General features: G+C 43.8%; 1 protein-coding gene across 15 annotated transcripts in view; it reads right to left on the minus strand.

The window, feature by feature from the left end:
• PPFIA1 (PTPRF interacting protein alpha 1) overlaps positions 1 to 23,921 on the minus strand; it is a 1,842,515-nt gene that overhangs the window by 702,879 nt on the left and 1,115,715 nt on the right. For 10 of the 15 annotated variants that reach the window (XM_069623437.1, XM_069623430.1, XM_069623431.1 and 7 more), the window contains 4 exons: positions 23,272 to 23,391; positions 20,268 to 20,419; positions 19,964 to 20,136; positions 1,230 to 1,323 (listed from right to left, as the gene is read on the minus strand). In XM_069623437.1, the coding sequence (XP_069479538.1) occupies positions 1,230 to 1,323; positions 19,964 to 20,136; positions 20,268 to 20,419; positions 23,272 to 23,391 (539 nt within the window). Of the gene's footprint in view, positions 1 to 1,229; positions 1,324 to 19,963; positions 20,137 to 20,267; positions 20,420 to 22,260; positions 22,291 to 23,271; positions 23,392 to 23,921 lie in introns of all 15 variants that reach the window. The other 5 variants (XM_069623438.1, XM_069623432.1, XM_069623436.1 and 2 more) reach the window with 2 other exon arrangements.

Consider the following 23,921-nt stretch of genomic DNA (forward strand, 5'->3'; position numbering starts at 1 on the left):
GAAAGAAAAAGCAGGAGATCTGGTCAAATAAGATCTGAGCAAAAGGAGTTTGCGGTCCTGTCCAAGGAGAAAGCGGAGAAAGAAGGCTAAGGGCATGGACAAGGAAAGGGTGCAGAAAGTAAAGGGCAGAGGTCCTGGCCAATGAAAAGAAAAGCATGCCAGTCACTAATACCAATAGACTGCCAGGAGGAATGGTCTGGGCATTAAACCAAGGAGAAGAGAAGCCAAAAATATGACCTGGGCATTAACCCCAAAGACTAAAAATCCAAGAGAAACAAGCAGCTACCCAGACAAAACAAATAAACCATCCTAAACAATAATTCTTTGTGTGGCATTTCTAATGAATTTCCACATCTATTAATATGCAAGGATGTTTTTTCAAGCAAACCTGTATCCCTATGCTGTGCCAATATACACACCTACATGCTAACTTTACTATGCTACAAGTACATAGTATATTAAAGGGACAACAATGATGCTGGTGTTTCACACATCTCAAACACTTGACATTTGTTTGCTAGTACGTTGTGACATGAATAGTTAAAATTGTAAATGACTTCTATGCCTCATTTGTATAACTTTGCTGTGATATTCTGTGTATTGGTAAAAGGTACAAAGCCCATTTCCCCTCGAGAGTATAGGCTTGACTGTTCAGCTAACCCTACCACTTGACGAGTTAAGCATAACACAAATGCACCATGCCACTAAGGTCTGAGTTGGTCCTCCTAAAGCATGCACATAAGCTTGAGGAAGATCTTTCTAATAATGAATCTACACTACAAGTACCTATTCAGACCCAACAAGATCTTAAAGCATTTGAAATGTATAGAAAAGCACACCAATCAATGATGATGAACATGATCTGAGGCTCTAAATCAATATCGCAATTTGACAGAAATGGCATGGTTTTATTTTCCATGGTGCCAGATGTTTGAATAACCATCACCATCACCTCTACATAAGGAAATTTGTTTCACTAGTGGTCAAAAAGAAAAATCTAGCTGCAAGAACCAGTTTACCACTGAGGGAGGTTTAAGAAACTGGATTATCTGTGGCAAGATGGCACTCATGAGAAATAAAATTAAGCCCTTCTAAACTGAATTGTATCTTTTTTTAATGAAATTACACACAATGTAGGTAAATGCACTTAAACCATTTGTTTAAAAAAAACAACAACTTGCGCTCTGAAAATTCAGAAATGATGTGAAAACCAATCTAAATGTACTCACTTTTTTTGTAACTTTCTATTTTTTTCTGCCTGTCCTCCCAATTTGCTGAGTCCCAATGCATCTGGAGATGAACCATCTGCTTCAGGTGTACCAGCTATGTGAAATGAGAAAGTACATTAATGCATGCAAACTACAGATTCTCAAGTGATAACCAACATTTGTTGAAACAAATCTGAAAATTAAAGAACAGAAGTATGTGTCAGGGAAGGAAGTGTATGTAGAAACGAGTGGCACTGTGTTTCACTCATAGCTTGTGACTTATCTAAGAGACTGCAAAGTGAAAAGAATGTTTCATTTTTTATACTTTTTGTTAAGTATATGATATGTCAGTTATAATGCACCTGTACTCAAGTGTTTCTAGGCGCAACAAGACAAAGTGGTCTGGGGGTCAGACGACAGAGGTAGGACAAGACAATCCTACTAAGCCTTGTGTCATTCAGATCGTGCACGCGCAACAGCGTAAAGTGCAGGGGGGGCAGAGGGGGGCAGGGCGGTAATTGTCAGGGAAAGGGGAAGTGCAATCAGGGCAGCCTTACTCTGAGTGAGGGAAGCCAGGGCAGTGCGGCTCTGGGTAAGTGCAAGGAGGCAGGGGGCTATAGAGGTCACAATTACAACCCCCAAGTGTGCAGCAGACCCGAAGGCAGTGCAGGGAAGACTGATCATGTAGGAGCCTGGAACCCAGTGAGACACTGGGGTAACCAAGCATCAGTCGGCGCAGCAGACGTGTGGGTCAGCAGGGGAGAGCGAGAATGAATGCAGAGGAGAAAAGGCAGGTCTTGAGCAGCATCTGGACCTTCGGGTGGTTCGGCAGGCCATTCCAGAGGGAGGCACCTGCATAGGAGAGAGAGCTATCCCTCACTCTCTGCCTGTAGAAGCGTCTAACCCTTAGAGAGTTGGAGGTAGCTGAGCAAAGGGCTCGAGAAGGAAGGTATTTTGGAAGGGAGAGTTGGATGTAGTGCAGATCCTGGCCTCAAAGCCTTGTGGACGATGCAGAGGGTCTTGGACTCGATCCTTGCAGCCACCAGGAGCCAGTGGAGAGATTTCAGGGCAGGAAAAATACGGTCGGTCATTGGGCTTGAGGCCAAGGCTAAGTCTCACGTTCCTGTTCTGGATTAGCTGCATGGGGCAGAGAGAAGCGGAAAGCAGACTGAGAAAGAGGCTGTTGCAGAAGTCCAGCCTAGAGAGAACCAGGGCTCTGGAGACAGTGAGCTTCTTGGCGAAAGAAAAGGAAGAATACCTCTGAGGGGGTGCAGCTGGTAGTGCCGCCAAGTGTAGCCAACCTTTATATGGAAGGATTCGAAACTAACATCATTATGAAGGACTCTAACCCGTTCATTAGCCACATTAGAAAATGGCGTCGATATATAGACGACATTCTGATTATTTGGACGGGAGATGTACAAGAATTGGAACACTTTTACGAATGGATTGACCTACAGAATGGCTTTTTGAAATTTACTCACCAGCACAGTACAATATCTTTAGACTTTCTGAACATTACTATCGGTGATGAACCTAATATGAGAAAATTGTATGTTAAACCATACAATAAACCAACAGATAGAAACTCCCTGTTGCATTACTCAAGTTTTCATCTGCGCCATGTACGTGATAACTTACCGCTAGGCCAGTTTCTGGGGTTAAAAAGAAACAGTACCAACAAAACTGACTATCAAGCTGAGGCAGCCAAAATGAAAGACAAACTCTATGATAGAGGCTACCCTAAGAAAACCACTCAGACCGCTTGGAAACGGGCCAACAATAACAGAGAGGAACTTCTTGAATATAGGGCACAGCGTACACAACGGATGCAGAAAGAGACCAGCAAACGACTTGTATTTGTAAACACATATAACCACCTTTCCAATGGAATTAAAAAAATAATTGGCAAAAATTGGCATATTTTGGAAAACTGATCAACCGATTGCAAGACCTACTATCGCGTTCAAGAGGAACCGCAATGTAAAAGAATTCCTGACCAGAAATGACATCAGTAGGAAACCAACAACACAAGCGACTTTGCCGCAACAATGGGGATTCCAAACCTTAAAGGGACACACGCAGTGTGGAAACTGTCGATGCTGCTCCTCCACATTTAAAAGTACAGCAGTTGACATTGGCCTTCCAACCCTTTGGCAGCAAAAAAGCTTTAGCAACTGCAACTCAAAAATGGTGATTTATGCGGTTTGGTGCCCCTGCAGAAAAATCTATGTGGGTAAAACGGACAGAAAAATTAAAATCCGGATAGGGGAACATAAAAGCTGCATTAGAAATAAAACTTGGAATGCACCCCTAGTTGATCATTGGATGGAACATAATCACAAGGTGGAAGATATCAGCTGGACGATCCTATACAAAGGTTAAGCATGGACAGTAATAAAGACAAAAGAACTCTTAAAAAAGGAACAGCTGATTTTTCTCACCAACAGTATGATGACTGGCCTGAATGAAATAATTGATTGGTGGGCCTGAAGAACGGAGCCGAGTGACTCCATGGCGTTACCCTGAGCCTGTTGGAACAGGACGTCAAACTGATGGAATACTGCGGTATTCTGTTAAGGATGCAGGACTCTATCCCCATTATCCACTTCTCAGAATTGTTCGATCCTTCGTTCTACTCTTAGTTACATAAACCGCCATTTCGCTAAACAAATATTAATGGCTCCTCCCACACAGGGCAAGCAGAATGAACTACATTATAATCAACACCAGTGAGCTTACAAAAGAGGCGTCACTGCGCATGGGTGTACCCGCGAAACGGACACAAAGCCTGGATATGCTTCCAGGTAGTAGAAGCTACTCCGGAAGTGCAGTTCTGCCGAGAGGACGCGGAAACCACTTACACGAAGGAACGGAGCAGTAGCGGAGCTTGGACGCGATTACTAAAAGTAAGAGGGTTGGCTGTCGAGCGGGGGTAACAGTGTGGCTAAGGGCTGGTAGAGTGGCCGAGGAGCCCGTAACGATGTAGACTGCTCCGTGTACAGCACGAATAAGATAACTTGCGGGTTCACAATAGTTTGGCAAGCTTAGATTTACGTCTGTTTTGGCACTTTGGAAGCCCGTAATGATGCAAACTGTTCAGCATCAAGATCCACTAGATTCACCCCACTTGGGATTATAATTAGTCCTCGTGTGCTTTTCCGTTTAGAAAGAACTACCGGCAAGCGGAGTCCAGAACGGAGGTGCCCGCATTAATACACCCGTGACTCGATCCATTGGAACTGGCGTCTGCAAAACGTGGAGCGAGCACGCCCAGAGTTATATCTGTGTTTGAGTAAGTTCAACACACGTTAGACTCACGCATCAATGGTCGTTTGGTCTCAGATTGTAATTGGATAATATCTTTTATTTTCTCCCTAGCCCAATGAGACAACGTTTTTCCATACGTGGGATAGGACCTCCTTCCTTTTTTCCCCGCTTATCCACAATAACAGGAATAGTGGACTAATACCTGACTGAAGGGTGAGTGATGATTAATGACTTTACCTTGGTACAGTGGAAGAAAGGATGCAATTGTGTTTCCTTTTGCATTTGCCTTCCCCTTTCTCCCCCTTCTTCCTTCAACTATGACCCAACCATGGAGCTTGACATAACTTGAGTTTGTGGTGTTCCATGCTAGAGTTATAGTTATGCCTTCCTAGCCGCTAAACGTTTGTTTGAATTACTTTGATTGTCATTAATGAACCATGACAATCTGATGAGTTGTGCAGCAGAATAGGCTACTAATACGCCTATTCCTTTGTTTTTTGTTGCTCCCCTATAGGTGGCAATTCCCCTCCAGATAGATGGACGATAAAGGGACTATAAAACCTTAAGGAAAAGAGATCATTAAGATATCAACCGGAAATGTCGATTCGAGATTGTTTTCTAGTAGTCATTATTGAGTTTTAGACTAGAATGTTGACAGAAATATGATGCACTATTGTTTAATCCTTCATCAAAGCCCCTGAAGAATTTCCGAACATTCATTATAGTAACATTCAATACGGAAAGAAACATGTCGGGCATTAGTTGTGTGTGTGGAATGAGATGATGGTAATGATTGAAGACGAGAGTGAATGATACAAGTTCAAGTGAGGTGTGCTTAGCAAGGTATGTTTGAGTGTGAGAAACAACAGCACAGCACACTTTAAGGTTAAAGTTTAAGAATTTGAATCTACGAGTCTACCAATTGAAGGGTTGTTACATGTGCATATGATTCTGTGAATTGAGTTTTTAGATACTCACTGTAGGAGAATTAAGAAGTACAGTGTCTACACCAATGGTGTTCTTAAAATTTGAGCGTAATTTAATCAATAAAATATATATATTTTTTCTACGAATGTGTGCATTAGATGTCGTTCATGTGCCCAAAAGTGAATAGGGGACTGGAATAGGGTCTATTTATAGTGGGTTGCAATCAGTAGCACCAGCTTTGTTGTCGCAAAGTTTCAAGGGTCAATCCCTTCATGTTAAGGGTATGCTGGTGTCACAAACCCCCTTATCTCTCTTTGTTGTTAGAATAGCAGCTGGTAGTGGGCCTTCTTGGCAAGGTCTGTGACATGAGGAGAGAAGGAGAGAGTGCAATTGAAAATGACTCCAAGGTTTTTTTTGTCTCAGAGGAAGGTGAAGGAAGAGGGCCCAAGGAGGGTGGCCAGAGTGAGAGAGAGGGAACGCTGGAGCAGGGGTCCCAATGAGAAGGATCTCTGTCTTTCTGGTATTAAGGCAGAGATTGTTGAAGGCGCACCAATCCTGAATCACAGGCAGTTAGGAATGAGAGAGAGGAGAGGAGCCCGAGAGAGAGGAGAGGAGGCCGAGGGGAGCCTGAAAAAGAGCCCAGTCATCAGCATAACACTGAAAGTTAGAGGAGAAGGTAGAGATCAGGTGGGCCAAGTAGACATTGAGAGAGGTTGGAGGCCTGTGGAACACCACATGTGGAGAGAGAGGTGGTGGAGAGAAAGTACCAAGTTGGACCTGGGAGGGTCGATCCAGGAGGAAGGAGGAGGTCAACCACTCCAACGCATGACCTGTGATGCCCAGGTTCTCGCAGAGCCGATTTATCAGGATGGCGTGATTGACCGTGTCAAAAGCAGAGGAAAGGTCCGGGAGGATGAGGACAGAATGAAGGCTGGAATAGGTTTGAGAGCAGATCTTCACGGGTGTTTAGGAGAGCAGTTTCCATGCGTCTAACTGCTCTGAAGCCAGACTGATGGTCCGGAGACAACGAACAGATTCAGCGTGGAGAGTAAGCTGGGAGATGGCCAGCTTTTCTAGGAGTTTGCCCAGGAAAGTGATAGAGATTGGGTGATAGTTTGCCAGACAGGAAGGGCCGGATGAAGGCTTTTTAAGGAGGGGGTGCACAAGGGAGTGTTTGAGGAAAGGAGGTTGGGGGGGCGGAGGATCCAGTGGCGAAAGAGTGATTGCAGAAATCGGCCAAGCTGGAGCGAGGGTTTCGATGTGGTCCTTGATGGTTCTGGAGGAGCAGGGGAATACCTGTTTGGATGACGCTTTTATAGATCGGCCTGGTCTCGAAACATCGTCTAGTGTTAGAGAGCAGGAGGAGAGCGAGAAGCGGCTAGAGGGGGGACGAGAGAGGCAGAGAGAGGATGAGGAGACCAAGGACAGTATGTCCTGCGTTTTGGTGGTGAAGTGTGAAACCAGAGCATTGCAGAGGGTTTGGGAGGAACAGGAGAGGTAGAAAATGCAGAAGGATTGGCAAACTCCTTGCAGATTTTAAAGAGTTTGGCCGTTTTAGAGGCCACAGAGACAGGAGCTTGGATGTGGACTCTTCTTAGACAGGACAGAGTCTGTTGCCTTTGGAGCAGGCGGCAGGCCAGTTTGTCAGATGATGCGCCCCCAGGCACTCTAATTCCTCTCAGCCACCCTGCACTTGCGTTTCAGGGCGGTGAGGTCTGAGTCATACCAAGAGTTGCACTTGGAGGCAGGCTTAAGATGGATTCTCAGGACGGGGGCAAGGATATCCAGAGCGTTGGAGATAGAAAGATGCAGGTTAGAGAGGGCTGTATCAGAGTGTGGAGTAGGAGTAGCAGAGAAAGTAGACGCAAAGGCATCCACTGACCCACGCTTCATAGGCAGAATGACTGAGAAGGCAGGTGGCAGTGCTGAGGTGGGCTTCGCCAGAGATTTTCAGGTGAGAGGAAAGCAGAAAGTGGTCGGTCCAAGAGAGGAGTGGCAAGAGGGTTAGAGAGAGGGATGTCCGAGGAGAGATGAACATCCAGGGTGTGTCCGGCAGAGTGGGTCAGACAAGAGGGAAGAAATGAAAGAGTTGCAGAGGTTGCAGAAGCATCCAGGTGGATGTTGAGGTTTCCAAGGAGGAGAAGGTGAGAGGTAAGGAGAGAGGAGGAGAGGTCAGCCCACTCCGAGAGGAAGAAGGCAACCTGGCTAGAATGCCTGTAGAGGGTGACCACAGTCAGAGCGCTCTGGAGAGATAGAGAGCCTACAGACCAGGCTTTCAAAGGAGGAGTAGGCATGTGTAGGAATTACAGAAGCAGGGACCCACTCCGGAAATATCAGAGCTACAACACTTCTGGGTCGGTTGGTTCTGGGCTCGAAGAGGATCTTGTAGCCAACAGGGAGGAGAATGTCGAAACTCGTGATAGAGCTTGCCGTGAGCCATGCGTCAGTGAGAGCGAGGACATCCAGGGCAGATGTCAGAGGAGTGTTTGACAGCTGAGCAAGAGTTGAGAGTAGGGATGTGGAGCAGGTTGCCACATTTGAAAGTCTTCTGGGGTGGGGTACAGGCTTAAGGTACACACAGCCGAGGTGGCAGAGGGGCCCGATAGTGGGCAGAGGTGGTAGCAGGAGATGGCATAGTAGCCAGAGAGGAGGAGGGAGATGCCCGAGGGGTGGCGGTGCCAGAGGAGCCAGAGAGGTGCTGGTAGAAGTAGCAGGAGAAGGAAGGAGGTTGGTAAGATGCGGGCGACGCCCATCGAACAGGAGGAAATTGGGCTGAGGGCCTCGGACCAAGACAGTGCCATTCAGATAGACATTAACGACAGACAGTAAATTGCTTTGATCTGCTTGACCAAAGATTTTACATGGGCGGTACATGTCCCAGTTCTCAAAAAGAGAGCTCCGAGGTATCTATAGTTATCGACCACCTCTATTTTTTCTTGGTCAATGCACCAAATGCCCCAGGGTCTGTATTGACCCCGTTCAGTTTTGCTAGCAACAACTTGAAAATTAGAATTATGTGGCTTAAAATCACTTTAAAACCGAGAAAATAAAAGAGGGGCCATCAGAAATCCCCATCTGACACCCCTATTTGTACTAATATATCCAGAATATTTATTCGGCGTCGCACTGCGGATCGCAATTGAGGTATTACTATAAACCTCTAAATCAAACCATCGTGCATCCCCCATCCCCTCATTTTACCATTGGGGTCTAGCTTTCCCAAGGGTGCCATTAATTTATCTTGCATATAACTCAATAGATGTTCAAAATCTCAGGTAATTCTTGTCTGGTCAGTATCATTATGGAGTCTAGTGCGTACCTCAATATCATGCATAAGGAGACCCAGCTCATCCCGCTCAATTTTCCAAGTCTGTTCAAGCAGAGTGAGCCCCAGTGGGTTATGATCACTTTCCGATCTCGCTACGATCTTGAATGCATTTACTCTATTAAAGGGGACGCAGTCCATAATGGCATCATCTATGACCGTTTTCCTCATACCTAGTTTGAGCATAGCTTTTGATGGCATACCCCTCTTACATCGGCCATTCAATTCGACTAACTGATGGGAGAGCATACAGTTCGCTTAAGACCTACCTCTCGCATTATGGACAGAGTTAGAAATCTTCCTGCAAGATATACCTAAAATATCTTCTAAAGGCTCTTGCTCAACGGTATACTTCTGATCAGCCACAATTCTAGCATTAAAATCACCAATTAATAATAGACTGGCCTCTGGACCTACAGAGGACATCCTTTCCCGGCTATGCTAACATCCAACAGTTCTGATACGATGTAAACGTTTATAACTGAGAAACTGTTCCGACCTATTGATGGTAATTTTCAAAGTGAAATCACTGGCTTGCACACATTTCACTTTCAATCCCCTCAGTGCTTTACGCACCAGTGTGGCTAGCCCCCTTATCCATCTACCTTTTGGTGATTTAACTGCATTTACTGCATAAACAGCAAATACAGGAACCAGTTCCCTGAGCATACAGTCATTCTCAAGCCACGTTTCTTGCAGGCAAATAATGTCAAAGGAGCCCACCCATAGGATCCATCGTATATCCTCTGCTTTCTTTTTAGCCTAGCTATATTCCAGCTGATTATCTTCAGGGAATCCATGCCCCCCAGATCCATACATATCTGATTTAATCCCTCTATGCTGAGGTGCTTCTAGTGCCCCTGTCTCTATTACAGAATTATATCCCCCTCCCTGGTTCCATGCATAATCGCCCCATCAGGGATTGACCAGCCAAGCGTGATCTATGCGACGATAAATCTTCTCTGCTGCCTATCGTGAAATAGGGAGTTCGCCCACTTTCACCTCCAAAAGATCGTTTAATTCTACCCTCAAACAGTAGAACAAGTTACTTACCCCCGGTAACATTCTTTCGACTGGATGTTCATCCCACGTATTCCTCATCTTAGATATACATATCTCGTCAGCTTTGCGGCTTCAGAAAAATTCTTGGCAGAGGGCGATGTACTGATGATGTGGCGTTGATGACCCTCGAGAGAATATCTAGCGTAATCTGCAGTATAAATAGCTTGTGCAGCATCCATTGGCTTCAGTTCTGTTTTTCATCTGTTCCAGTATTATCGAGGAACTAACCAGGCGTACCCCAGTCCGCAAGCTTTTAGCAAACGCAGAGTGTAATTCACGTAAATTGTATGGTGGGGTTGGCTGGGTGGGGCGATTAATACGTGGGAGGACAATCCAGTCGAAAGAACTCTACCAGGGGTAACTAACTTGTTCTTTAAATGGATTAACCCTTTAATCATGAATAGAATGGAGGACTGCTTTAGCAAAAAGTCCCCCTTGAGAGGAGGAAGAGTTCAAGCAGTAATGCTTAACAAATGTATGAAGGGACGACCAAGTAGCCACAGAACAGATGTCAATTATTGGGACACCCCTTTGGAGAGCCGTGGAAGTTGCCATGCACCCCTAGTGGAATGAGCTTGAAGCCCTTCCGGCGGGTCCTTTCCTGCAAGATTACAACATTCTGCAATTGCCAGTGTAATCCACCTGGATATGGTTTCTTTAGTTACTGCCTGGCCCAATTTGGTACTGGTATACCCAATAAAGAGTTGATCATTGTGGCGAAATTTCACCATTTTTGCAATGTAAAAGCTTAGAGTCCTTTTTGGGTCTAGCCTATGTAGTCTCTCTTCCTCTTTGCCCAAATGAGGAGGAAGGTAGAAGGTTGGTAGCGTTATCTTCTGCGACAGATGGAAGTCAGAGACTACTTTCAGGAGAAATGATAGTTTTACCCTACAGAAAATAGTATGGGGAGGCTTGCATGAAAGAGTCTGCAACTCACTTACCCTGCAGGCTGATGTCAATGCAATAAGTAGTACAACTGTTTTCAAGGTAAGGAGCCTTAACGGGCATGAATGTAAGGGCTCGAAAGGGATGATATGATATGGCATTTATAACGCACCTATACACAAGTGTTTCAAGGCGTGACGAGGCTAGGGAGGGGGAACAAAGGGAAGACAGACAACGATCCTACTAGGCCAGGTGTCATTCAGATCGCACAAGTGCATGGGAAGGGGGGGAAAAGGGAAAGTGCGTGGGGAAGGGAGAGGGGAAAGTGCAGTACATGGGATAGTAGAATAAATGAGATAAATAAAACTGCCAACTGGTGGAAAGTGCAAGTTAAGTGCAGACAAAGTGCTGCTGGGGGACTATAGGGATGCAGAAACAGTCCCCAGGTGCAGGGGTTGCCAGGGAGGCAGTCCAGGAGGGCAACTGGCGGGGCCTGGGCCCGAGATCAGAAAGGGTGGCCAGGTAACAGGTGCAGTTTCTGTCAGGAATTCAGCAGGGGAGAGGGGGAGAGAAAGCAGAAGCAAAGAGGAAGGTTTTGAGGTGCTTCCGGAACCAGAGATGGTTCTCCTCAAGTTTCAGGGAGGCAGGAAGGCTGCTCCAGAGGGAGGCCCCTGCCGAAGAGAGCGATCTACCACCAACTTGTTGCTTGGAGAAGCGACTGACCCTGAGGGAGTTGGAGGCGGATGAGCGAAGAGATTGAGAAGGAAGATATTTAGGAAGAGAGAGTTGAAGGTATTGCGGCCCCAGGCCCCAGAAGGCCTTGTGGACAATGCAGAGGAGTTTGAACTCAATCCTCGCAGCCAGTGCAGAGATACGATCCCTGGGCTTGAGGCCAAGGACAAGTCTCGCAGTCCTGTTCTGGGTAAGTTGCAGAGGGTGGGGAGTAGAGGCAGGCAGATCTTGATAGAGGCTGTTACAATAGTCCAGCTTAGAGAGAACCACGGCTCTGGAGACAGTGAGCTTCTGGGGGAAGGAGAGGAAAGGAAGAATACCTCTGAGGAGGTGCAGCTGGTAGTATGACTTCGTAGAGACGTCAGATGTGAGGAGAGAAGGAGAGTGTGGAGTCAAAGATGACCCAGAGGTTTTTAGCCTTGCAGGTGGGAGCAGGAAGAGGGCCAAGAGAGGCCGGCCAGAGAGCTGCAGGGAAGGAGGGAGTGGGTGTGCCGATGAGTAGAATCTCAGTCTAACTGGCATTAAAGGCAGAGGTCATTGGGAGCACACCACTCCTGGATGGCAGACAGACAGAGATGAGGAGAGGAGGAGGAGGCAGAGGGTAGCCTGAAAATGATCTGGGCATCATCCACTTAGCACTGAAAGTTGGGTCAGAGAGCGGCGGGCAAGGAGTGTCCGGTATTGGTTGAACAGCCAGGGAGAGAGGTTAGATCCCTGGTTAGATACATGTTAAACACTTTAATACAAGGTTTAAATCCCAAGCAGGGACATTAAACGGGACTGGAGGATATCGATTAGTAAGCCCCTTCAGAAATTAAAAAGTTATTTTGAAATGGGAAACCTCTTCAGAGGAACGCTTAAAAAATAAATAGCACTGTCAGGTATCATTTTATTGTGCCAATTTGGAGCCCCAGATTAGCCAAATGCAAAAGGAAAAAAAAGCACCATAGGCTTGCCACATTGGAATGGGTACACATTCTTGTCCTTGCACCAGTGACTGCAATTATTCCAACGACACCGGTACAAGGATTTGGTTGCTGGTTTTCTGGCCGAAAGCAAAATCTCCATTACGTCATCCGGGAGGTCCCAATCCTTGTACCTCAGCCTTTCAGAAACCATGCGTGAAGGCTGAGTGTCTTGACCTCTGGATGGAGAACCCGACCTTCCTCTTGCGGGAGAAGATCCTCTCTTTGTGGAAGACTTATTGGAGGGCAGATGGACATGTCCAGAAGATCCGGGTAACACGTCCTCCTGGCCCAATATAGGGCAATTAGGATCATAGACTTCCCGAACTTTTTCAACCTCCTGATGACATGAGAAATGATGGGGACTGGAGGAAAGGCGTAAAGGAATGGAAATTCCGAGTCCACCATGAACGCATCTCAGAGCTCCTCTGGGGGGAAATTCTCTTGAGCAATACAATTAATGATAAAGAATGATAACCGTTGTCTATGGTCCATTTTAAATGGTAAACATTTAATTGAATCCCATGACTTGGGCTCCTCAATATCCTGCGAGACCTGGAAGAGTTATATTGGGGCAAAATTTAAACTGCCTACTGTGTTTCAGAATCTCATGCCCGAGATATTAATGTGTCACTATGGTGACGATATGATCTTTTCAATGGAAGACATAGAGGAGGCCATTAAAAGCTTGAAGGCCTCGAAAGCAGCGGGCCCCGATGGCTTGCCATCTTGTATTCTTAAAGATGATCCGGTCTTTTGGGCTGCCATTCTACATAACAAATTCACAAACATCCTGGCAACAAATTCCATAACTAAATCGTGGCTTAATGCGATTATAGTCCCTATATTTAAAAAAAGTGACCCAAAAGAACTATCTAACTTTAGGCCGATCGCTCTAATGGACGCATCGGCTAAAGTTTTTGCGATCTTGCTACTAATAACAAGTACAGAACTTTATTGATCTAAATAACATATACTCAAAGTTTCAAACCGGTTTTAGAAAATACATAGGAACGTCCCTAAATGCAATTGTAATGTCCCACATATTTGCTAAATCCAAAAGAACTAACACAGGGCCGATATTTATTGCAGCCCTAGATCTCTCTAGGGCTTTTGACTCTGATTAGGGAAGTGTTATGGGCAAAACTACTCCATCTTGGGTTTCCAGAAAGGTTGATTCAGTTAATTGCTATGCTTCACACCAACACGACTTTCCAATTAAGAGTTGAGAAGGAAATCTCACTCCACCCATTGCAACAGAAAGGTGTAAAACAAGGCTGCAATTTGGCAGCCACTTTGTTTAACTTGTATCTTTGTGATATGTATAAGCTATGGAATGGCTTGGGTAGGTTTCCGGCAAAACTTGGAAGTCTTAAGATACACTGGCTATGTTTTGCCGATGACATTGTTTTGTTTGATAGAACACCACAGGGTTTACAGAACAAGTTAAACATCTTTTTTGAGTATGCCACTCATCACAATCTGGTGGCTATCCCAACAAAGTCCCAAATTATTATTTTTCACAACAAGAATAAAATTAAATATTATTTCTGGCACATTGCAGGAAGATTAGAGCGATCAAATACCATCAGATATTTAGGTTATCCTCTGGCGATACCCTACAAATCCTGGGAGGGATTTTTAAAAATCAAAGCTCGTCCCCTGGCATCTATGATGAAGGTTATATACGGGAAATATTGCACATTTTCGATTGTTGCCTTTCATTGAATTTTATTTACTAAAGGTGGAACCTATCATCCTTTTCAGATTGGATATATGTTTGTTGAATGTAGAGCTTATACTGAATAGGATTCAAGGAAATCTGTAGAAACGGACGTTGGGCCGATTCAGTGCCGAACTCAATTGTTCGACATGAATTGGGATTATCGTCTCTAGCAGCCAGGTGGAATTGGCGACAACTCTGTAGATATGCAAAAATGTTGATGCCTCCGAGAGACTCACTCTTTCAGGACCTCAATGTGTTATCGATGGGTGGTGTTGTGCACCCATTGGAACTATTTAGAAACGAAATGGATCAAATCTTGGAAACTATTGATGTTTCCATTGAAGATCTTAAAATGGGTGTGTTTAGAATTAAACGAAAATTATATGACTGCGATTGGTCAATGAACCTGGATGCAAACAAAGAATATAGTACATATACGGAATATGCACTGAGAAAACAAAAGAGGGAGTCTCGCTCTTTATATATCATTAAATGTCCCTGTAATAGAGTAAGAAACTTATATATGAGATTTAAGTTAAATCAGTTTCCTACATTGGAGCGCATGCAGAGTGCGGTAAGGTCAATTCCTTAAAAGGCGACCTGAGCTGTCGATTTTGTTTATGTAAAAAACAGTTGGAATCTATAAAACATCTACTGGTTTACTGTTCTCATTTTGAGGAAGATGGACGTAATTTTTTGGGACATTATTTTCCGCATGAAACAGACATAGCAAGAAATGCATTCTGGGAACATTGCATGTATGGAAACCGCATGTGTTTGATCTTGGCGCTCTCTCGTGGACTATTTAAAATTGAGGCTGAACTGACAAACAAAAATGTGAATCTACCTATGGTTTAAGCAAACAGAGTTACGGATGCTTTACCCTGCCTATGAATTATGTGCATTAAGAGAATTGTCACAAGCTATATACCAAATTTGTTAATCATAAGTCGTTGGTATGTTGTCATAGTAGTCAACTGTAAATTATTGTTGATCAGAGTGAAGTGTAAATACTGACAAGTTTTTTAGGCAATGCTATAGAGACTTGGAAACATGTCAATTTTAGCTGATATTTATTTTTTTCCTTTTTTAAGTCATGTAAACAAATGTATGTTGTAAAAGTTTAAAACCTATATGTAAACTATAAACAACTTTTAAATAAAAAATAAAAAAGATAATTCAACTTGAAAAATGTTTTGATGGCAATAAAAATGTTACGCTTTAAAAATAGTTCCTTTGTTTTATAAAGAACTGAATAGCAGTGTACACGACTAATAGGCAGAATATCCATCTTGTGTGTAATTTCCGTCCACCCTCCCCCACTTAGTGAGTTCCCAAGCACTTGTTGCTGGACTATTAGATTTGCATCCGACTGAGTGGGAACCTCTTCTCCCCACTCACTCATTCTTTTTCTAGGACTCTGGGAATCCTTTTTGGTTATTTTTGATGAAGCCTGCTTTCCTCCATCTTTCTGTAGCATCTGTATTTTACTATTGCAGCACACAGCACTGTCTGCAGTATTGCTGGAAGCTCCTTGAGCTTCCCTCTTTGGTTTTCTTTATATTCCTGTAATAACATACTGCAACCAGGACAGGATGATATTGTTTATCCTACATATGCCATTCGTTTATGAGATCAGCACACCCCATCTTATGTTAAGTGCTGAGGGGGTCTTAGGGAGATTTTTCATATTTATGCCAAATCCTCACTTTTTGCTGAACTCTTGGACCTTTTTTCTTGTTCCTGAATGAAGGGAGCCTTTTCCCCCCACATTCATTCTTTTTGCTCAGACCGTGGGAATCCTGTTCATTATGTTTTTACTTTGTCTTATGGAGTCTGCTTTCCTCCATACTTTTTAAGGAATTTGTGTTTCACTTTTGCAGCACACAGCTCCTTTTGTGCAGTGTTGCTGGGAGCCCTTTAGGTTCTCCTTTTTATATTCTTTTTCTTTCCTTATGATCTACTGCTTCATAAGTTTGGAGGGATATTCGTTATCCTTCTTCACTTTTCCTTTGGTGAGATCAGCACACAACACCCTATGGGGAATGCTGAAGGGTTACCTTGTATCCCCTTTCTCACTGCTCCTGTAACATTTCTGATACAGTGATGGGCATTCCCGAATGGCTGGTGGCAGTGGACATGTTCTAGCAACTTTTGTGCATTTTTCCTACCCTGGCTGTGTTCAAATCCGTGGTAGTGCATGAAGGGTCACCATTGACCCAAAATGGTGGCCCTCTTCTTTTTTCACCATTTCTTGTGTGCTTGTCCTTTCTTGGTCCTTCTACCAACCTGGGTGGGAGGTGGGGGTGTGGAGTCTTGGCTCGACTTTTATCTTCGCCAGGTATCCTTTGGGAAGCCTGCAAAGGGTCCAGAGTGTCTGCAAACTCGGGGCTAGGGAGGAGTTCAAAATTCGGCAGACCTTTGTCTTCTGACATTCTTGCCTGGATCTAGTTCCAACTGGGAGGCTGGCTATCCTGAAAGGACAGCCACCACCCAAAGTTTGAATGATGCATGACTGCTGATTGGCTGGTTTCCTAGATACAAAGTGAGGATCCCGAGGCAAAAGACAAGTCAAGCACTAATGCAGAAAAACCGAAGACAGCGACCAGAAATGCCGGAGCACCTTCCAGCAACCGGTGAAGCCGCTGAAATGACTGATGCTGTCCTGTCTGTTTTCGAATCGGCTGAAGACTTCCTATGTTGGACTGGTGGGCATAACCAGCTGTAACACGTCCTGCAATTTTAGCCATCCCACGACGTGCTGCAAACTTCCTGGGCTGCAAACTGCCAATACGCTAGGACCTGCGACCATCCTGCAGTGCATCATCTTCCTGTGAACAAATTCTCCCGAAACCCTGGTGGACTCCTTCCGGACGTCCAGAGGAAAGAATCCCCTCCTCAAAGTCCCCTCACCAGTGTGCAGAACTGAGCAAGTGGGGCAAATCGTTCTGACGAGAACCGTTCCCCATTGGAGTCTGTGAAAAGGCACCAAAACTGCAGACTGATGTTGGAGCATGTAGAGTCCTTTGTGGAGAGGCCTTTTTATCGACTGCTGTTGCGACATCCCTTCCAGAGTCCCTCCTTTCGTCACCACAATCAATGAACAGGAGACCAGGTCCACTGCTGCTGCACCATTCCAGGTGCATCTTCTTCATAACTCCTCGGGCACTGTGGGACTCGTGCTAGTACATACCTTGAGTCATTCTGTCGCTCCTTTGTTGCTGGAGTGCCGATTCCGGTGTTCGCCCATACCGTTCACCCAGGCCTAACGCTTGTGCACCCATAGGGAGCCTTTCCAAAGGTCCCTGAAACCTTTTAAACCAACAGAAGCCCTTTATTTGTAATTGAAGAATCCTCTGGAACTTTGCTTTTTCTGCATCTGTGCCTTATCTGCTTTACCTCCAATCTGACTTTGAAGAAATTCTACCTAGATAGGGATGAACTATTAAAGCCTTAAGGCCTCTGAAAAGTGATACAGGTCTTTTAAAAGTACTGGCATGCTACTGTTGGTGTTGCTTAACCTTTTTATTCCTACAACAGAACATTTTCTGAGTTGCTATAACAAGTGACTTTACTTACCTTGAACAGTGTTTAATTAACTGTATAATTCTTAATTTAGGATTTACCCACCTGAAGTATTGGATTTCTATTGTGTTTATTAGTTTAAAATAGCACTTATGTACCAGAATATAACTTTAGCTTGTGTATATAAAAAGAAATAACTATTTTACTAGAACTACAAGTATGTAAGTGTTTCTTTGGGTCTATTTATCTACATAGTTCATTGCACTAATCTACAGCTCTCCTCCCCCTCCTAGAAAAAGCCTGGCTGCTCTGCCATACTACCAGAACCTTGCGTAGTACAGACTTATACTAGAAGTTGGAGCTTGTATACCAAGGCATAGTTTAATAAAGTCTTATCAGAGGTAGACTTTGGGAAAACTCCCTAACCAGGGGAACACACATTGTATCCCTTTTCTCACGTGTCCTGTAAATTTCTAGTTACAGTGACAAGTCTAACTAAATGGCTGGTGGCAGTGAATGATTTTCTACCGAGTTTGTGAAACTTACATCGCAGGCTGCATTCGCAGCTGCGTCAAGTGACATATGGGACAACCTTGTTCCAAAATGTTGCCCGTCTTCTTTTTTCACCAACTCACAAGGATTTGTCCTTTCTTGAGCCTTCTTCTGACCTGGGTGTGGAAAGTCCTGCTCACTCCTTTGTCTTTGCAGGCTCCCACTGGAAAGCCTGCCCGGAGGCACCAGTGTGTCAGAGGACAGGAAACTAGGAGGTCACCGAAACCCCTCAGGTTCTCCAGTGGGTCTGCTTGGATCCAGTTCTAAATGGGCGCCTGGCTGCTTCCTTGAGACAGCCACCACCCAAAGTTTCAATGTTGCATGCATGCTGATTGACTGGGTTCCTGCATAAAAGGCGAGGGTCTTTATGTTGAAGCAAGAGTCGACCACTGGAAGATCCTTCCAAAGAAGAAAGGACATCAGCAGCTACCTCCAGCAACTGCCAAGCTGAGGGACTGCTGCTGCTCCAGCCCTCTCTTCTGAGACAGGGAAGATCTAGTCAGAATGACTTCCTCTCTTGGACTGCTGGGCCTAACTGGTCTTGAGATCAGCTACAATTTGAGCCATCCCATGAAGTTCTGCGACCTTCCAGGCCTGCAATACCTGAATACCCTGGGAACTCTAGCACTGCTGCGGTGCACCGTCTCGTCAACCACGGTTCAAGCTGCAAACTTGTGTGCATCTGTCTAGGCCTACAGAAACTCCATCCCGATCGTAGAAGTCCCCTCAATAGAGTCAAGGACAGAGAAGGAAGAAAGTCTGCCAGGTGACAACTGTCACTGCTAGAAAAGCCTGTGTCGAGCCTCCCAAACAAGTGCTGCAAAGATCTACTGGGCATCTCTGTGACCAAGTCTGATCGTCTGCTCCCGCCAAAAGGTCTTCCTCCAGCCGCCAATGCTTGAGACCCGAACTGGAGCTGCCGGCGTCTTACCTTGGGGATCGATCGGTGACATTGCTGTTCATCATAGAAGGTACTGACTCCTGGGTACCAACCTAGGCAGTTGAGTTGCTGTTTGCATCTCCTGAGCTTTGAGTCACGTTGGGGCAGACAACCCAACCATGTTCTCCCAAGGTCTAAGGACATCAAATCAGTCCTAGAGGCTGAAATCCTCCAGGTGGCCTACCTAGCCCACATGAAACCTTTGAATCAAATTCCATTAGTTCCTTGTTACGAAAAAGGTTCTTGTGATATTTGACAAGGTCTGCCTTCCTTTATTCTGCTGCCCAAGCATCACTGGTCCCCAAGTGACCCATCTGACTTTCTGAGACACTCATTCCCCAGATAGGGCTGCACTTCTAGTAAAGGCGTTCCTAAATGTGCATACCTACTAGTATTGCTAAGTAAATGTTGGTTGATTATTTGCTAACCTGAAACTACTCTGTACTTATCAGTTTATCATCTGAAGGTCTACTATTGAATTCAGTAATTACTGCAGCAAATATCAAAGTATAGATCTGTGTGAACTAATTTTACTTACCTGAACTGTAGTGATTTTAACATTGTGCTAGTATATATAATAAATGACCATCTTCCATATAACTACAGTGTGTAAGTGTTTCCTTGACTAGGTGTGTGCTCAAACGTCTTTGTGCTCAACTTTAGCCCTCCCTCCTAGACTAAAGCCTGGCTGCTCGACCGTAGCTACCGAACCTTGTTGGTATTCAGGCCAAACCTAAGAGTGGGAGCCCTGTAAACCGAAGACCAAATCTTTTACAGTCTTACCATAGATGGACTTAAGTAAAACTCCAAAACAGCTACTAAGCAAAAATAAATAAGCCAACCAACCTTGTCCTGGAGACTCTCTGCCAATCTGTCCAGGTCGACCTTTTTCTTTCTTTCCAAAAAGCCGACCTATAGAGGACTTGATGCCCTTTTTCTTCTGTGCTTTGTTGAGAGAGTCCTGGCTGCTATTGCTGCTACTTGGGTTACTCGTTTGTCCATCTTGAGACCCTGTTGAACTTCACAAAGTGAACAATTTCTTAGACTTTAGCCTCCACAAAATATGCATTTCAAACATGTATATTTATATCAGGAGCATAATCGGTATGGTTTAAATTCTCTTTAAAAGGTAGATCATTATAGGTCTTACTTCCTAATGTCTCGGATGTCTTCGTGACTCATAGTGTGCAGGGCCCCTTTGTGGAGTCGATCCAACCGCAATGATCTGGGTGATGAGGGTGGAGAGGTCTCACATCTTATTGTGGCTTTGTCATCTCGTATATCGTCTCTGGAACCTGGAGACTAATGAAGGAAGCCCAAATACAAACCAAACATCATTTGTCCAAACATTCATATTTAAGAATATTTAAAATCACAAAAATGTACAATGTATTAGAAAATGTTCTCTGAATAAGTCAGCCCATTTTGTATTAACTTTACATTTCTTCACATTCCATTATTCTTTAACTATATGTAACTGATGTGTAGATCGGTATCTGCGCAATGGGGCTTACTAAAAGGGGTGTATGAAAATGCATCTGCACTAACAGGGGTCTGGGTGGGTATATAAAATGGGCAATTCAGCTTTTTGCTGTGGTCAGTTTAAATAAAAATACAATTTTCATTTTGTTTATTGGTCTACACAGCTGCAGGCATCACATTCCATCATGTCCCTAATCATAAGAAAGGGGCACAACTCCGATGTGCTAGACTAAAGGTTAGAGGTTATGCAACCAACAGCTCATGCATAATTACCCCAACGTATGTTTATGTAACGTAAACAAGGAAAGACATAAGGTGCACCTCCGAGGTCAGCATCTTGGAACCACTCAACGTTTACTAGCAGTCTGTGTACATTATCCTAAGGTGCTTCAATGGCATGACACCTTGATCCTCAAAGCTCTACATTGTCAAACGCGAACCCTCCATCTATGAGGTTGTATTGGAAACATGTGTTGTGAAGGAGCAAGAAATCTACTTGTGGTTTATCTGAGCAGAACCGCATGTACTGAAAGGGCTCATTGATGGCATTGCTCTTTGGGCTTCATAAACACAGCTCGATAGAAAACGTAAATGCCACAAGTGTTTATTCTTAGGAACTATGCTCTTCAAACCTTTTGCAGATTACCAAAGATGTACAAATGTGTTTATTGGAAACAAGAGCACTTGCTTTCACTACACTTCAACATTTCAGATTAAAGGTGGTCACAGGTAGGGCTCAATAATGGGAACCTGACGTTGGGATAAAACAAAAAAGCACAATGCCATTGGGAGAGCCAAAATAGCTCCCCATCATCACTGGCGATTTCCTTCCTCTTGTGTGTGCAAACTCCGTAAAAATTCCCTAAGAAGGATCTGCTAAAACTCATGAAGCATGAAAGGACATTGAAACCATGACTAATGTGCCAGTGGGTGGTTAGGACTTGGCATCCAACACGAGAAAATGATTCATGCATTGTAATCAAAGGGCATTGTTCACGACCCATCTATGATATGGTGGCAGAATAAAACATTTGCAGAAAGAAACAACCTATTGGGTATTTTGCTGCATTTTTGCTTCAGTAAATAAGGGTGAAGCATTTTCTAAGCTAGCATTCTATTACCAATGCCACTGTGCGCCTCACAATGAAAAATAGCTCTACATAGTATGTTGCTGCCTTCACGATGAAAAGGAGCTCTACACAGGATGCGTCTTTTTGGATCACTGCTGCTCTAGGCATCTGACATCAGAAATTCACATATGCCTTTCAGACTAACCAAAATGAGTAACAGATGGGTAAAATGTGTACCTGTGTTGTTTTTAAATGTTGCCAGAAATTGCAAATTGAGAAGTTTTAGTTGTAAGTGTAAATTAGGAAAAATATAAACGGTCTGGTTAGAGTAGCATGCATTCGGTGGATCATGAAATCCATTTCTAACCAAATGAATTGAGAGAACAAAAACAATTAAACATATCAGGCATCTAATTAGACAACTCATAAGAAATACTTTATAAAGTGAGTTTCCGTTAATTAACAATAGACTTCAAAGAAACATGCATCTTGTAGATTTACTTGCAAGACAAACAATTTAGGCTGGGCTATTACTAAAATACACCTACAAGCTACACATTAAAAGACACATACAGTGGATAAGGGGTTTACCTTTCTACGATGTTTCCTTAAATCACTAGGCTGACAGATGCATGCAAAGGAAAGATTAAAAGAAAGCATATTTATTGTACACTCGAGCACTGCACATCAAGAACGTGTTGGTACCATATAAAGAGTAAAGTTGTTGGAAAGGCATTACGTAGGAGTCGCTGTAAAAAGAAAATGCTTGACAGTGCTTTGTGAAAATATTGGGCGTTTAGAAATTCAGAACACACATCCAATCTATTCGTTGATGCCTTGTCTCAAATAAGAGCTGCAGAGAACTATTTTGTATTTCAGAAACCTCACCAGTTTCATGTATGTCCTTTATGGAGCCGCAGTGAAGTTTAGAATTTACTTTGAAAGTGCTTGGTGCAAGCACTGCACCCAAAATGCCACTCCAAGTTACTGAAAATGATTGGTATACAGATATCATCATTATCCTCTTACCCAGTTAGGCCGGAGAGTGGAAGTTGGGAGACGGGAGGCAGTGTGGGGAGAGGATGATAGCTAGAGGTATGGCTGTCTGATGGGGCGTTAAGAGTCCATAGCTCTTCATAAAAACTTCTAAAGCATCAGGGTCTACGCAGCACCCGCACAGAAACACTTAGAAAGTTAAACCACAGCAAACGAACCTGTGACGTCACACAAAAGGGTTTTCTGGATTATCGGGAAAAAAAGCTTGCATTCTCATACTAAGAAATGTCACTCCCATAAAAGAACTTCCATGAAATATATGTGCCAGGTGTCAATCTAAGATGTAGGTTTTCTTCTTTTGTACAACGGATTTCAACGAGAACATGCAATTCCAATGTATCCATGTCATGCACGCTAGCAACATTTGAAAATCGTGTGGCTCAAAAAGCAATGCATGTTAAGCAATCCCTATGAGAAAAACGTATGTTAAATGAAAGCAAATCATAGAGTGTTAATTCACAAATTCGGCAAGAGCTAGAAGCCAGGATATAAAACATTAGGAAAAGAATATCTAAATAGGGTTATGGATGTTTAGCTTTTCTTTACCTGTGAAGGCGGTGAAGAATCGCTATATGATGGGGTGGAACTGGGAGGGGAGTTGGATGAATAAATTACAGACTGATGGGTAACAGAGGTCTGGATTAAAAATGAATCCTGAGACGAAGGCTAAAATAATGAAAAAGGATAACTCATGAAACAAACAAAAAAGACAAAAAAAAAATACATGTAACAAAACGTTGATACTCAAACATATTTTTACAGATTATACAAAAACAATTCACGGATACTAGACTAAGAAATGTAATCGATAAGCAAACAAAAAAACCCAAATAAAAATATTTCTACCCGGAAGGAGTACCACTGTGACATGGTAGCAAAGTATATATGTTAATTCAGGATGAACAAGAAGCATACCTTTATGGATTAATGGGACATGGCTGCACTTTGGAAGCACTGTTAAAAATAAAACCAGATGAGCAATACTCCAGGGCTGCTCTGACATTTCACAGGGCCCTGTGGCAGAAGTTTTGGAATACAATTCCCATGACCCCTCAGTGTTGACCATGCTGTTTAGAGCTGATGTGTGCTGCAGTCAAAAACCTCTGAAGAGCCAAAGGTTGCAGATCCCTGGTTTAAGGCAAGCTGGGACTTGTGATCTTTGCCCTCACATTTAAACAAGGGAATTAAAGTACCAG

Source organism: Ambystoma mexicanum, chromosome 11, assembly GCF_040938575.1.
Source record: "Ambystoma mexicanum isolate Mex_15411 chromosome 11, UKY_AmexF1_1, whole genome shotgun sequence".
Lineage (NCBI taxonomy): Eukaryota > Metazoa > Chordata > Amphibia > Caudata > Ambystomatidae > Ambystoma > Ambystoma mexicanum.